Source organism: Alosa alosa, chromosome 21, assembly GCF_017589495.1.
Source record: "Alosa alosa isolate M-15738 ecotype Scorff River chromosome 21, AALO_Geno_1.1, whole genome shotgun sequence".
Classification (NCBI taxonomy): Eukaryota; Metazoa; Chordata; class Actinopteri; order Clupeiformes; family Clupeidae; genus Alosa; species Alosa alosa.
In genome coordinates this window covers 17,795,306-17,807,805 of record NC_063209.1, presented here as the reverse complement: position 1 = coordinate 17,807,805, position 12,500 = coordinate 17,795,306, and the positions used below count along the sequence as shown (strand labels likewise).

General features: G+C 44.1%; 3 protein-coding genes across 3 annotated transcripts in view; all 3 read right to left on the bottom strand.

Annotated features, from left to right (window-relative positions):
• The window catches only part of ano9b (anoctamin 9b), a 32,153-nt gene extending 24,903 nt beyond the window's left edge, over positions 1 to 7,250 (bottom strand). Inside the window, exons 1-5 of the mRNA XM_048232032.1 lie at positions 6,906 to 7,250; positions 2,275 to 2,349; positions 1,849 to 1,980; positions 832 to 971; positions 1 to 39 (exon numbers count right to left, since the gene is read on the bottom strand). The exon at positions 1 to 39 is cut by the window's left edge and continues 11 nt beyond it. Coding sequence (XP_048087989.1) covers positions 1 to 39; positions 832 to 971; positions 1,849 to 1,980; positions 2,275 to 2,349; positions 6,906 to 6,926 — 407 coding nt within the window. The 5' untranslated portion in view covers positions 6,927 to 7,250. The remainder of the gene's footprint in view (positions 40 to 831; positions 972 to 1,848; positions 1,981 to 2,274; positions 2,350 to 6,905) is intronic.
• Positions 7,251 to 7,992: 742 nt separating this feature from the next.
• Positions 7,993 to 11,134, bottom strand: tssc4 (tumor suppressing subtransferable candidate 4). Its single transcript, XM_048232185.1, has 4 exons — positions 11,110 to 11,134; positions 10,558 to 10,700; positions 9,686 to 10,031; positions 7,993 to 9,654 (listed from the first exon to the last, which is right to left on the bottom strand). Exons 2-4 carry the CDS (start codon positions 10,635 to 10,637, stop codon positions 8,977 to 8,979), a joined length of 1,104 nt encoding a protein of 367 aa, XP_048088142.1. The 5' UTR covers positions 10,638 to 10,700; positions 11,110 to 11,134; the 3' UTR covers positions 7,993 to 8,976.
• A 558-nt stretch (positions 11,135 to 11,692) lies between these two features.
• The window catches only part of kif7 (kinesin family member 7), a 30,902-nt gene continuing 30,094 nt past the window's right edge, over positions 11,693 to 12,500 (bottom strand). Inside the window, exon 21 of the mRNA XM_048232184.1 lies at positions 11,693 to 12,500. This exon is cut by the window's right edge and continues 14 nt beyond it. Within this exon, the coding sequence (XP_048088141.1) occupies positions 12,159 to 12,500 (342 nt within the window). The 3' untranslated portion in view covers positions 11,693 to 12,158.

The window sequence follows — 12,500 nt, the reverse complement described above, 5'->3', positions numbered from 1 at the left end:
AGGTACGTGTGGAGTAACACAAAGTAGACTATCCTGATCCTGAAAAGAACAGAAGAATGGAATGAGAATAGAAACAGAGAGAAAGAGATGGAGAGGAATTAAAGAGAAAGATGCAGAGAGCGGTCATATATGTGGGTTTGTGGACATTTGGGCAGCCGTGGCCTACTGGTTAGCACTTCGGACCTGTAACCGGATAGCCTGGTAAACCAGACCCTGGAATCTTTCAGATTAAGGGTCTGGCCACGAGTAATGAAAATGGCCCAATTCGAGGGGCGGCACCAAGCATGCATTTGAAACTCTCACTGCACGCAGTTGGATAACGCTTCGACCAATCACAACAATTCATCAGTGTCAGTCATCAGTGTAGCTTCGCCTTTGTCCATACACCGATTTGATTGGTCCCTCTCGCTCGAGAGATAGAAGAAATTTGGATCATTGCTCGTGGCCAGAGTATCTTGCGGGCACAATTCAAATTGTGCTCTCGCGAGAACTCTGGATTTCCAGGGTAGTAACTGGAGGGTTGCCGGTTCGAACCCCGACCAGTAGGCACGGCTGAAGTGCCCTTGAGCAAGGCACCTAACCCCTCACTGCTCCCCGAGCGCCGCTGTTGATGCAGGCAGCTCACTGCGCCGGAATTAGTGTGTGCTTCACCTCACTGTGTGTTCACTGTGTGCTGTGTGTGTTTCACTAATTCACAGATTGGGATAAATGCAGAGACCAAATTTCCCTCACGGGATCAAAAGAGTATATATACTTATACTTATATACTTATTTGTCAAGGGATGAGTGAGTGTATGTGTTTGTAGTGGTGCTGCTGGTTTGTGATCTGACCTGGTGGACTTAGGGACGCCATCTTTCTGCTCTCCGCTCGAGTTGCAGGCGTCCGAGACCTTCAGCAGGTACTTGTACTTCTCAAACACCTCACTTGGGGCCATCACACCGTAGAACACCTGATCATCCAGCACGATCTCCTGAAAAACATACACACGCACACACGCACACCCATGCACGCACACACACACACACACACACAGTCAGCGTCCATCTGCATTTTAACAAAGTCATCATCAGTGCAGTACCACAGTAAGTATCCCATTGACACTTTGGAGGAATCAGACACATCCATTTATGATTAGATTCAATATTAGATTAAACTTTATTGTTATTGTGCTGAGTACAAGTACAAAGCCAACGAAATGCATTTTGCGTCTAACCAGAAGTGCAAAAAAGCAGAAAAGTGCAATGTGTTATACAAAGTATAGACAGGTGGTGCATAGGCAGGACACGAAATATAGTGCAGTGTAGACAGTAGTATGCAGTTGGTTTACAGAAGGTGGTTTAAAGTAATATAAATTAGATATAAATACATGCAGTGTATTGGTAGTTACTTTAAAAGAGCAGAATACATATGGCTATGTAATATGAACAATGTATGAACAACATGTACAGATATGTGCAATGTAGTATAACAATATAATAGTAGTAAGAATAATATAGATATATGTAGTGTATTAACAGAATATATTATGAGAAAAACAGAATAAATATGGATATGAACCATATAGACATAATACAGTACAGCTCTGTGCAGTGTGGTAACAGTACCATTGTAGTGCAGATACAGTAACATTATAAGAGTATTAAGAATAAGTGTATGTGCAGGATGGATAGTTGAAGAGCAGTCGAATAAGGCTATGTATAAGTGTAATTACAGTATGTACATTTGTAAATAAATAAAACACTATGGGTGGGATAGGGTAGTGCAAATTGTATCTCGATGGTGCAGCGGTACTACACACTGTGACCTTCACCATGACCTTTATGTGTATAGAGAACATCACTACTCACTGTGACTTTCATGTTCTTCTTCTTCAGCGCCTCCACGAAGGCCGCCTGCTTCTTTTGCACCTCATCCTCCTTGTCCTCCGTCTTATGGGCCACCAGCACGAAGTCGTGCATCAGAGGAGAGTGCATGCTGGCCTATAGGACACGGCAGAAGGGTGGGAAATAGAGCTGTTAGAGTGTGTGTGTATGTGTGTGCATGCGTGCGTGTGTATGTGAGTGTGCGTGCATGCGTGTGTCTAGTAGTATGTGATTATTTTCCCCTTACATGTGTTTCCATTTATTTCTATTTAGTATGTTTGAAAATGCATGATTTTATCATTAATGTCCTTGCTCGTACAGGCATTATCAAGGCATAACTTCTGATTGGTGCAACACAAATATTCCAACCAATGCCACAAGGTCATGATGGGATGTGGCTCCTTATCTCACCAGTGTTGGTATGAGCGGCTCAATGCAGACTTCATCCTGCTCTTTAGATTTCTCTCTCTCCCTCAGCTCCATAGCCTAGACAAACACAGATATACTGAGTAATCATACACACACACACACACACACACACACACACACCATATTTCTGACAGATGGTACATGTAGGAACCGTAGTCATGCTGCAATCATATACTCAATAGTAACTGCTTCACTCCATGCTCACTAGTGAAGTGAAAGTGGTTGTATTGCATATCAATGTGTTTTTTGGACAGGGCCAACATGGGGCGTAACCTATTTTTTTTAGTCTAACAGCACCTTCTATCCCCTAAATATAGCTCACAAATCTCAACAATCTCTTATCAATTCAACAGTGTGTTATCACTTTAGTTTAGTGTTTCATTGTTCTGAGAGACAATCAAAGGAATGCCAGCATGGGAACCTGGTGAACTTTAAACACATAAACACGAAAACATGACCAAATGACCTCAAGTAAACATAGAGCATAACTGCTCCACATAGAGTGTTTGATGAATTGTAGACCAAGGATATGATATGACATAGAGTGTTTTATTTCATAGGGCTAATGTCTGTTATGCAGCTTCTAGTTACAACACTTCAGAAAAGTGTTGTACCTAGCGTTGAGCAAGCTGAGCGTTCAGCTTTCAAAGCACAACGCGAGCGTATTCAATTGTCAGTTTAGGCAAACCGTTTGTGTTGCTTAAGAACGAGACAGAACTTATATGGTCTGAGCACTGCGTTACGCTTACCGCTGCTGCGTGCCGCTAGCCAATGTGATCCCCGCCTATTTACATTAACAATAGCGGCAGGTTCAAACCTTTTACTGTCTATGGTTCAAACACACCTGGCTCCACTGGAAACAAACGAGCGCATATAGAGCATTTCGTACACGTAGCCTGTTACAAGGGTGTGAGCCAAGGTTATCCACTAGGCCTAATGTAAACAATTAACAGTATGTGTCTGTGTGTGTGTGTGTGTGCATGAACACACTCACAAGAGCAATCTTCAGAGATATGGAAATTTATGGAATACATGGCTTCTTATTTAAGTCAGATCAGTGTCCACTCAAACTTACACAGAGACTCGGAGGCCAACAGTGAAACTGTTTTCAGACGCAATAGCATTTTAGCCTAATGACATCAAAGAGAGACTATCTTGGCCAAAGCACCTCCCCTGATTTGAATATCAGTGCCAGTCAAAGTATTAGTGATAGTGTCCTGTTCTTGCAAGTGTTTGAATATGAGGTTAGACACTGCCGTCATCCACATTCAAATACAACTCTAGCACACACAGCCCTTTTAAGGAGATCATCTGCAACGTTTGGCTTTAGGTCTTTGCTTACAGTATTGTCGTTCTTGCTGTATTAGCCTATTTGATTCTATCAGCTTTCTTCTTTGTCAGTTATGTTGCATAGATATTCTTGCTGTTGTGCAATATTTGTTACCATGTAACATGATCTTGAGTTTTAGAAAGGTGCTATATGCCAATAAAATGCAATATCATTGTTATTTATGGAGCATTGGATTTTGGGGATCACATATACATCGCATCCTGTGTGCTTGTGTTGCAGTTCTGGACGCTGGTCTGATCCACAGCAGCACAGGGCTCACATTTGTTTTTAACATTTTAATTTTAACAATAACATTTTAATAGCCTCCCTTAGAACACCAGAGGATTACAATATAATATATCTATTATTTTATATCCTGATATAAAAATATTTTTCTGAATGACTGATATTTATGACAGCACACTTTATGCAGATTAGCCTATAGCCTAGGCCTACTATTTTTTTTATTACAACTCTACCTCTTTAATTCAGCTGTCTGGTTGAAGCCTGGAAATATTGTAAACAAAGTAGCATAGTTGGCTAGCTTAGCCTATCATAGTCTACTGATTGGACTGTTCAGTTTCCCCACGTGTGTTTAAGTTTCAAGGTAATACTTGTTCTCCTTGGGACAGGCCCTTTTGGGAAACGCTGGTATTGAGATGATCAGTCAACTTCAATGCAAGAGTTTTAAACAAATATGTGCAGCATGCTAATGATGCTAAGTGGATTTAATAGTAATTTAGCTAGTCGTCTTCTATGCTTCCTTGCTTTCACGATTGTGAATGTTTTATTTAAGTCGCGCGTGTTCATTGAGCAGGAAAGGGAGGGAGCGTGAGAGGGAGCGCAAGAGAGAGTGGGGCAAGGAGAGGGGGTTTACTTTTTGGTAAAGTTGCACACATAGTCTACAATGAAAGCAAGGAGAGGTATGAAATTATTATTCATTTATTTGTTTGTTTGTTTTTGGAAAACGTAGGCTACCGATAAGTAAAGCGGGAGACATCGGTTGCTTTTGCGGCCGCGTAAGCTGCAAAGCACTGTGTGAAACACTAGAAAGGGTGTGTCACGATTCTGCCTTTTCACACTGCTACACAGTATCGTGGATATGAATGTCGCGATTTCGGTTTCGATATATCGACAGCCCTACCATTTAAATTAGATGAAATCCTTAATTGTAGAGCTATGTGCACCTTTTCCTTGTCTCTCAGTCTCTCTCTATCTCTCCCAATGAACCTGTCCCTCTTCTCTGCATGCACGTTTAAAGACATTTATAACAATCGTGCAAGGATTGTTAGCATAGAAGATGACTGGCTAAATTGTGATTACATTGGGATTCCAGTTAGCACCACCACGCTGCGCAAATTTGTTGACTTTCCTACGTCACCTACCAGCACAAATATAATGACATTCCGTGGGAAACACTAAAGTGGTGTGAGGGTCCTGGTCTGTCTACTACAGCACTCACCCTGCTCCAATAACAAGATCAGACACGACCAAGAGAAAGTGGTGTGGCGGCATGAGCATACCTGTCTATGGTGTGTGTGTGTGTGTGTCTGTGTGAGTGTGTGCTACTGTGGTTGTGTGTGTGTGTGTAAGGGGTGGTTATGCATGTTTTGTGTGGTGTGTGTGTGTAAGGGGGTATGGGAGGTTATGCATGTTCTGTGTGTTCTGAATCTGTTCTACTTCTAAGTTCTACTTTAGATCTTCTGAGGTGCAGTGCAGTGATGGATTGGCAGCTGGCAGGAGTGCTGTAGGCTGAGTGCTGTAGGCTACCCATGGCTGATTGATCCAGATCCCAATTTAGATTAATTTTTAGAAACTAGTTTGTCCAGTCTTGCCTCCTCAACTACGTCAGATGTGAGGTAATGAGAACAGAGACCAGGTCAGTGCAAAAACTAGTTAACACCTCTGGTGTTTTTGAGACTTCCCAACCCATGATGACACAAGGTTAGAGTATGACTCAGAACTAATGCAACAGTGTGTGTGACTGACTACCATTTGGTGGTAAACAACAGGAGGTCATGTGTGAAATGTCTCTAATAAAATCACATACTCATACATTTACCAGCCTCTCTCTCTCTCACACACATACACACACACACACACAATGGCATTCCAAACAGACCGAAGGCAAGACCCTCATGTTCTCAAGACTCAAGAGCCATTGTTTTCCAACAAGCACATGATTTGCAACCACCATTACCATTTCAACCAGACAGCACACACACACACGCACACACACACACACACACACACAAAGTAAAATATAGCTTTGCCTTTACTGCAACAGACCAACACACAGTCTGGTTCATCATGTGATGAAAAGGGAACCTTGGCTAGATATGAAACTTTCTTAACGCTGAGCTACACCACTTTCACAGTTATTGTATACCTGCTTGATTTAGGCTACTTTTCTGAAAGATCATCTTCACACATCAATGGTCTGACATCCACTAAATATTGAATTCTAACTTTTGGAATGACATGAGATTACAGGTAAACAACAAGCATTTGTAGGCCTACTGTGTGTGGGTGTTAGGAATTTAGCAAGAAATCCACTGATCTGATACTGGGCATGTGATGCTGGAAGAAAAACATGTAGGCTCCTTTTGGTTATGTCTTAGACTTAGACGCTTTGAATAGGCTATCACAGACTAATGTATAATTGCCTGATTATATAGGGCTATAGCCTCACAAGAAAATATTTCTCAAAAACAAAGTCACTTTTAGGGAACATTTCTCAGAAGGCTAGGCTATCTCATCTACCCGTCCATTGACACTTTTTAAAAAATATTTTATCATGGGCTCTAGATAGGCTAAATCATTAGGCTAATCAGTATAGGCCTAAGTATTGTAGCCTATGCATTGAGTCACACCTATGCAATCTGATAAATTATAGACCCAGGCTTCCACAGGTTTGTTTACTTTGGGCAGAAAGAGAAATTATCAAACTGATCAATAAACCATGCTACACCTGATAGCCTACTGCATGCTTTCTTTTTTGTTTCTTGAATGTTTGACACAGCAAGGTGAACGGATGGAGGAGAAAACAAGACCGACATCGCTTCATAATGGGCTACTCTGGAATGTAACGTCACGTTGGCTGGCTGTAGGCTACAGTAGCCCAAACATGCACGATGATCCAAGCCGACCCTTTTCGACCTCTGTAACAACCGATCATCTGCCCTGCCGTCTAGATTCAATGCACCGGTGGATTTAGTCTACTCGTTTTCTCACCTGATAGCATACCCTGAATGAAAGGAAACAGAAGGCAGTTGGTCCTTACCTCTCGATCTCTGAAAAACATCTTCTGATAACCTCAAAACTTCGGCTCTGTCCGTTCAGCTTAAATGTGGAACAGGCTAGCCTATCAATAGTTTCAGTTCATCATTTTCTCCCAAATAAAAAAAAATCCATTAGCTCAACTGGTCGCTTACTTCGTATACGAAGACTTCCGCATTCAGGTGCGACGTCTCTGGCACACAGGTAAAGGTATGGGGCAAGTTATCAACAGTGATGTCACCAGACTGTCCCGGTAAGGAATTCGAGGGTCAAGCGGAGTCGTGAAACATGGGTGTTGCCACCTGACTCCTGATGGGTTTCTTTATCATCTTTATTAAAATAGCTTCAGTTTCAGTAGGCCTATATTGTAAAACACGGTCTTCGGAGCAATAACAGCCCCATGAGAGCTACTCTTTCACTTGACATCATGACGTTACATGGGCTGAATGACGTATGCTTGTCGGCTTATCACATTACACATTTTATTGTAGGCTAGATGCACTATGAACATCCGTGCGTCCCCACCACACAGCTCTCACTGCATAACACATTTGGCCCAACCCTTGCCCTCCTGTAAGATTAAGGGCAGCACTCCAAATAGCCTAATTATTAATTTCCTTTTCTGAATGTAATTTATATCCTCACCTCAAAGTACGAAATGATAACTTTTGGCCTGGTTCAGGGTGCCATTACAACAGGAACCAAGAAGTGGTTCCATTGCTTAATTCGAAGAAGTCTAAATATTTAAACTTTAATGGTATTAAGACAAAACCTTTTTTTTTTTTTTTTTTACCAAATGTGACCCATAAAACCCTACTGCAGCATTTGGAGGTTTAACAGAACTACAGTACACTCAGTGGCTCATTTTTCCTCTCCCATACTGCATGACCGATAAGCTGGTCAAACCACAGGCGCCGTATTCCTACTGCCTTATTTGCATCCATTTAAGCCTCTATGCAGCACGGGGCTCATGCACACAGGCCATCTCTCTGTGTCAACATCACTTAGTGTTTTCAGCAAATTGATGGACAAGTAAGTAACAGACAGGGTGAGGTAAGGAAGGATGACCACAAAAGGCTAAAACAACATGGTTTTGGATGAGGAAAATATTTTATTGCATTGAATATCAGCACAGTTCTCTGTTCATTCCCCACTGGGTTCTGTTGTCTCCTATGTAAACCAAATAAACACGTCTACAAGGAATGCACTATTGTACCACACAGCTTATCACACCATTGCCTGTGCATAGGCTTCTGTTATCTTATGCAAAACAAATGAACACTTTTAAGTTTAACTTCTACAGGGATGTATCCATGTAACCTGACAAAAAAACAAAAAAACAAAAAACAAAAAAAAAAAACCACTCTATACAAACACTTCACAGATAAGACCATTCCTCAGGACGTCATTTCTGGACTATTTTGTCACACGGTTCATCACCACACTGTCTGTGCACAGCCATGGAAGTTCAAGGGGTGAAAAACAATGGTGGGAAACGGGAGACTTCATGCATGACGGCATCTACAGCATCAATGCTTGACCCTTACTAACAATACACTTCTCTAAATCAGCATGGTCTGTGGAGCACCTGGAACCCGCTGGGTGACTCTCCCCATGTATGTACTAGTATGGAAAGGTAGTGTGCTTCTGTGCAGGCCTGCAAACCTGTTACACCGAGTACACTGGAATATGTCGTATTCCAGTATCAAATACACGGGCCTATAACTGGCCTTGATGTGGTGGCAGCGTTATAGTAACAAACGTTTTTTGGGGCCATGAGTAATTTGTTTCACGTCAATGTCCAACTATCCTAAATGCATGACTTGATGAGATTAGGGTTTTTTTTTCCATGACATTTGGTATTCAATTACAAACACTGATAAATACGGCAAATGGGAGGGTGTGACGGTAACACTGGTGCTCACACTTACACTAATCTAAACATGACACAGAGGCGCCGAACTTTAACATTAGGAAACACTTTCTGTCTCCTGGGAAACTGGATGGGATTTCATACTGGCTAAAGTCTCATGCTGTTTAGGGCTAGGTACTTATGTGGCGTCTGGAGGAAGGTGTTAATCCTCCTCTTCCTCCTCCTGAGGCTGCTGTTCGGCCATTTTGCGGAAGTGCTTGCGGTTCACCTTCTTGCTGCTGATGCTGAAAGCGACGCTGGTTGGTTTCTCCGGCTCCTCCTCGGGGTCGTCCTCGTCCCCCCACTCCTTATTGGGAGCCCACTTCCTCTTCCGGTCCTCCTTGCGCGGGTGACCGTGACGAGACCTGTCGGGCCTAGCGCCTTCCTCCTCATCCTGGGCCTCGTCTAGGTGCAGCAGCCCCACTCCGGCCTTCCTCTGGCGGCCAGCCTTCCCCCCCTCCTCCCTGGAGCCCAGGCGGGGCTTGGAGAAGAGGATCTTGTGCTGGTCTCCAGAGCCCTGGGACTGGTTGAAGGAGGGCATGAAGGACTCGTCGCGGTCCTCCTGGCTCCTCCGGCGCGTGTCCTGGAGGCCCTGGATGAGTTGGTGCGCCACCTGGCTGTTCCGCCGGTCGCTGGTCTCGGGCACGTCCTCCAGGCTGTAGCGCGTCCAGCGCTCAGGGTGGGCCAGGTAGTCGGGCACCTTGCTTGCCGCTACCGGCGCGGTCTGCGGAGGCGGCGGCTGTTTGGGGGCCGCCCGGCCGGGCGACCCTCCGCTCTTCCTGCCGCCGCGGGAGAGTGGCGGGGGTGAGGGTGGCGCGGGGCGCAGCTTAACGTGTCCGCTGAGGGACGCTTGTCGCCGCCGAAGCGCCGACGCCAGCTTCACGGGCGCTCCAGGTTTCGATGCTGCGGCTGCGGTCCGAGAATCCCAGGCTGCCGCCGCGCAGCTGGAACACACTCTCGCCTCGGCCCGACGGCGGCAGCGGTGGTGGCAGAGTCGGCGGCGGGACCCCTGGCTGTCGATGACCTCTGGCTTCATCCTCGTCAGAAGACGATGACAGGTCCTCCACCCGCTGGCCGAAGGGCGTGAAGGTGTCGTCTGGGTCTGAGTCGCTCAGGGAGAGCTCGTCGGGCAGCTGGATGGCATCTCTGTTGGACAGCCTGTTAGGGGCGTTCTCTCCTTGTCCCTCTGGATCACACATGGCGATTGAACCAGCCGATCTGGAGGAAAGATGAACTGTGTGGAGAAGAAAGATAAATCTACCTTCTGGGAAGATCATTCCCAGTGTACACATTAAGTGGATATGCACAACAAATACCTTAAGAGGTTTCTAATTTGTTCTCTCTAGTTAGTTCAATGAATGTAAATTATCAAAGCAATGAGCAAGAGCCCTATGTAAATCACACAAAAATGATTAAAAAAAATGTTAAAAAAATCAAAATATCAAAAACTGGCCAACCCCTTAAGATTTTATCAATCCAGATTTCTCCTCTTCCAATCCAGATCCCTTCTCTTATCAACCGAGGCACAATATCATTACATTGTGAGCTCTGTGAGTGACAGACCAACCTTAGATTGCTATTACTTAACACTGACTCCTTCAATGTAGTAGAGTAGGATTGATAACGGCAACGTCTTCGCTCTGAAAGAAATCAGACTAAAGAATGAGACAAAACGCAATGGATGTGTCAAGGAGTTATGTGCATTAGTGTGTACGGAGGTATCTTACTGGAGCAGATGACTCACAGATTCTGCGAGTGGCTCAGGCCGAAGCACATCTCGCATAAGATATCCTGCGATTCAAAGTCGATCCAGAATCCAGCCATGGTGCCTGTGCGTATAAGCAGCTGTCGGTCTCCGCTGTCTCAGGGTCCCCCGTAGCACGAGATCTGTTGAAATGTAATTGATTAGCTTGATAGCACTTGTCGCGAGTCCGTCAACTGTTGTAACCAAAGTTCATGGTTTGCAGGACGCATGTTTTACATCTAAAATGGTTGTGCTACGTTTAGCATTTAACATTAGCATTTCAGATTGACGGGTTCAGACGAGTGGACATCGACTGTGTGACTTCAGGTGGTTTACTATTTACTTATTAGCGATGCGTAACTGGATCTGGCTAGCTGGGTGAGCAGCAGCAACATTAACTCAACCAACACAACCGTGATAAACCAACTACATTATACTTATCAGACACGGAATTATAGACGAATTATGTTGCAATTGAGCAATCATTTCTGATGTACCAGCCCACATTTCAATGCAAAACCCAACCGTTACAGTTTGAATACCTAACATTACCTGATTGCGCAGTTGTGCTAGCTATCATTAGCATTCTAGCCAATCAGCTAACATGCTACTTTACGTTATATGGCGCTTTCAAGAAAACAATTGCATCAAAATGTGACAGAACGTTAATAAATGCTTAACAGAGAATATGTTTACCTTCAGTTATATATTCAATCTAAACTGACTAAGACAGTTTGATGATGAGCATTTCATTGACTTGACTTACCGTTTGTAGAGCGCGTTCCTTCTGTAGTAACGTCATGTACACTTAAGGCTAAAGTTTCGCATTGCTACCACCTAGTGGATTGGATGGTAATAGTTTTTGGAATACTGTCAACTGTGATGGCCACCCTTTCCTGACAAGTCATATAGAACTGAATACTTCTTTTGAAAAGCAGAGAAGTCAGAATTAAACAACAAACTAACGGAGGCTACAAAAAAAATATATAAAATAAACAAAATGTACAAATCTCCCATAATTCTCGTTCATAATAATTCTTGAATGGTTTCAACTTCTCTCCCCAGACTGCTGTTGGATCGTCCAACACAGAGTGAAACAAACAGGTAATTAAAACAAGCATAAAGAGTCAGAAAGTAGACTTAAGAAACTGTACGTTTTATTTACAACATACTGCATTCCACTTACTGATATATTGAGAGTCATGATGGGAACCATCTGATGAATTTAGAGTCCATGATCAATCAGTATCCTGGAGCTATATGACAATGCCATTCAGAGAGATATGACACCATTACTTCAGAGACAACATGAAGGTATGACAATGTCCTATGCTGAGAGAATCAAAGTGCTGTTATAAACAGGAAATTATGTCAGAATGTATCCAAGATTCTTAAAAAAAAAAAAAAAACATTTGTATAAAAGGCAAACAAAAGCATCTGATCAATTGAACAAAGAAAGAATAATTACATATTTTAATGAAAATGAGAAAGAAAAGAAAAGAATGTTTAGTACCAGTCTTAAGTCTGAGTGGCTGTAAACTGTCCTTTATTCACACGCACACACACACGCACACACACACCCACAGTCCGTGATGTGTGTGTCAAACCGGGTTTTTCCGCACGTCGATGATTCCCTGTCCCGAACCCTGTGCTCCAGTGCAGAGACTGGACCTGCGCAGGTCCCGTCGCGGTTTGACTCCACCCCCCCAGAGTGTGGCCCCACCCGTGTTGAGGCTGGTGCTGGGCGGGAGCAGCCGACTGGCCGGGAGCTCGCCAGAGGCGCGCATGCGGAGCTCCTCCATGCCATGCGGGTCCTCGGTGGGCAACGAGGAGCGGCGCCAGGTAGGCGGCAGGGGGGCGTGAACGAGGTCGCGCAGCGCTGGACGATCAGGCTCAGGCGTGCTCCTCCGACTCTCCTCCACCACGCTGCTGGGCCTCCTGCC

Coding starts and splice junctions, on each gene's coding strand:
- tssc4 (XM_048232185.1), bottom strand. CDS start 10,637: ATGGCTGGATTCTGGATCGACTTTGAATCGCAGGATATCTTATGCGAG. Junction 10,032..10,557: donor CTGAGCCACTCGCAGAATCT/GTGAGTCATCTG, acceptor TCTTTCCTCCAG/ATCGGCTGGTTCAATCGCCA. Junction 9,655..9,685: donor GGAGCGCCCGTGAAGCTGGC/GTCGGCGCTTCG, acceptor CAAGCGTCCCTC/AGCGGACACGTTAAGCTGCG.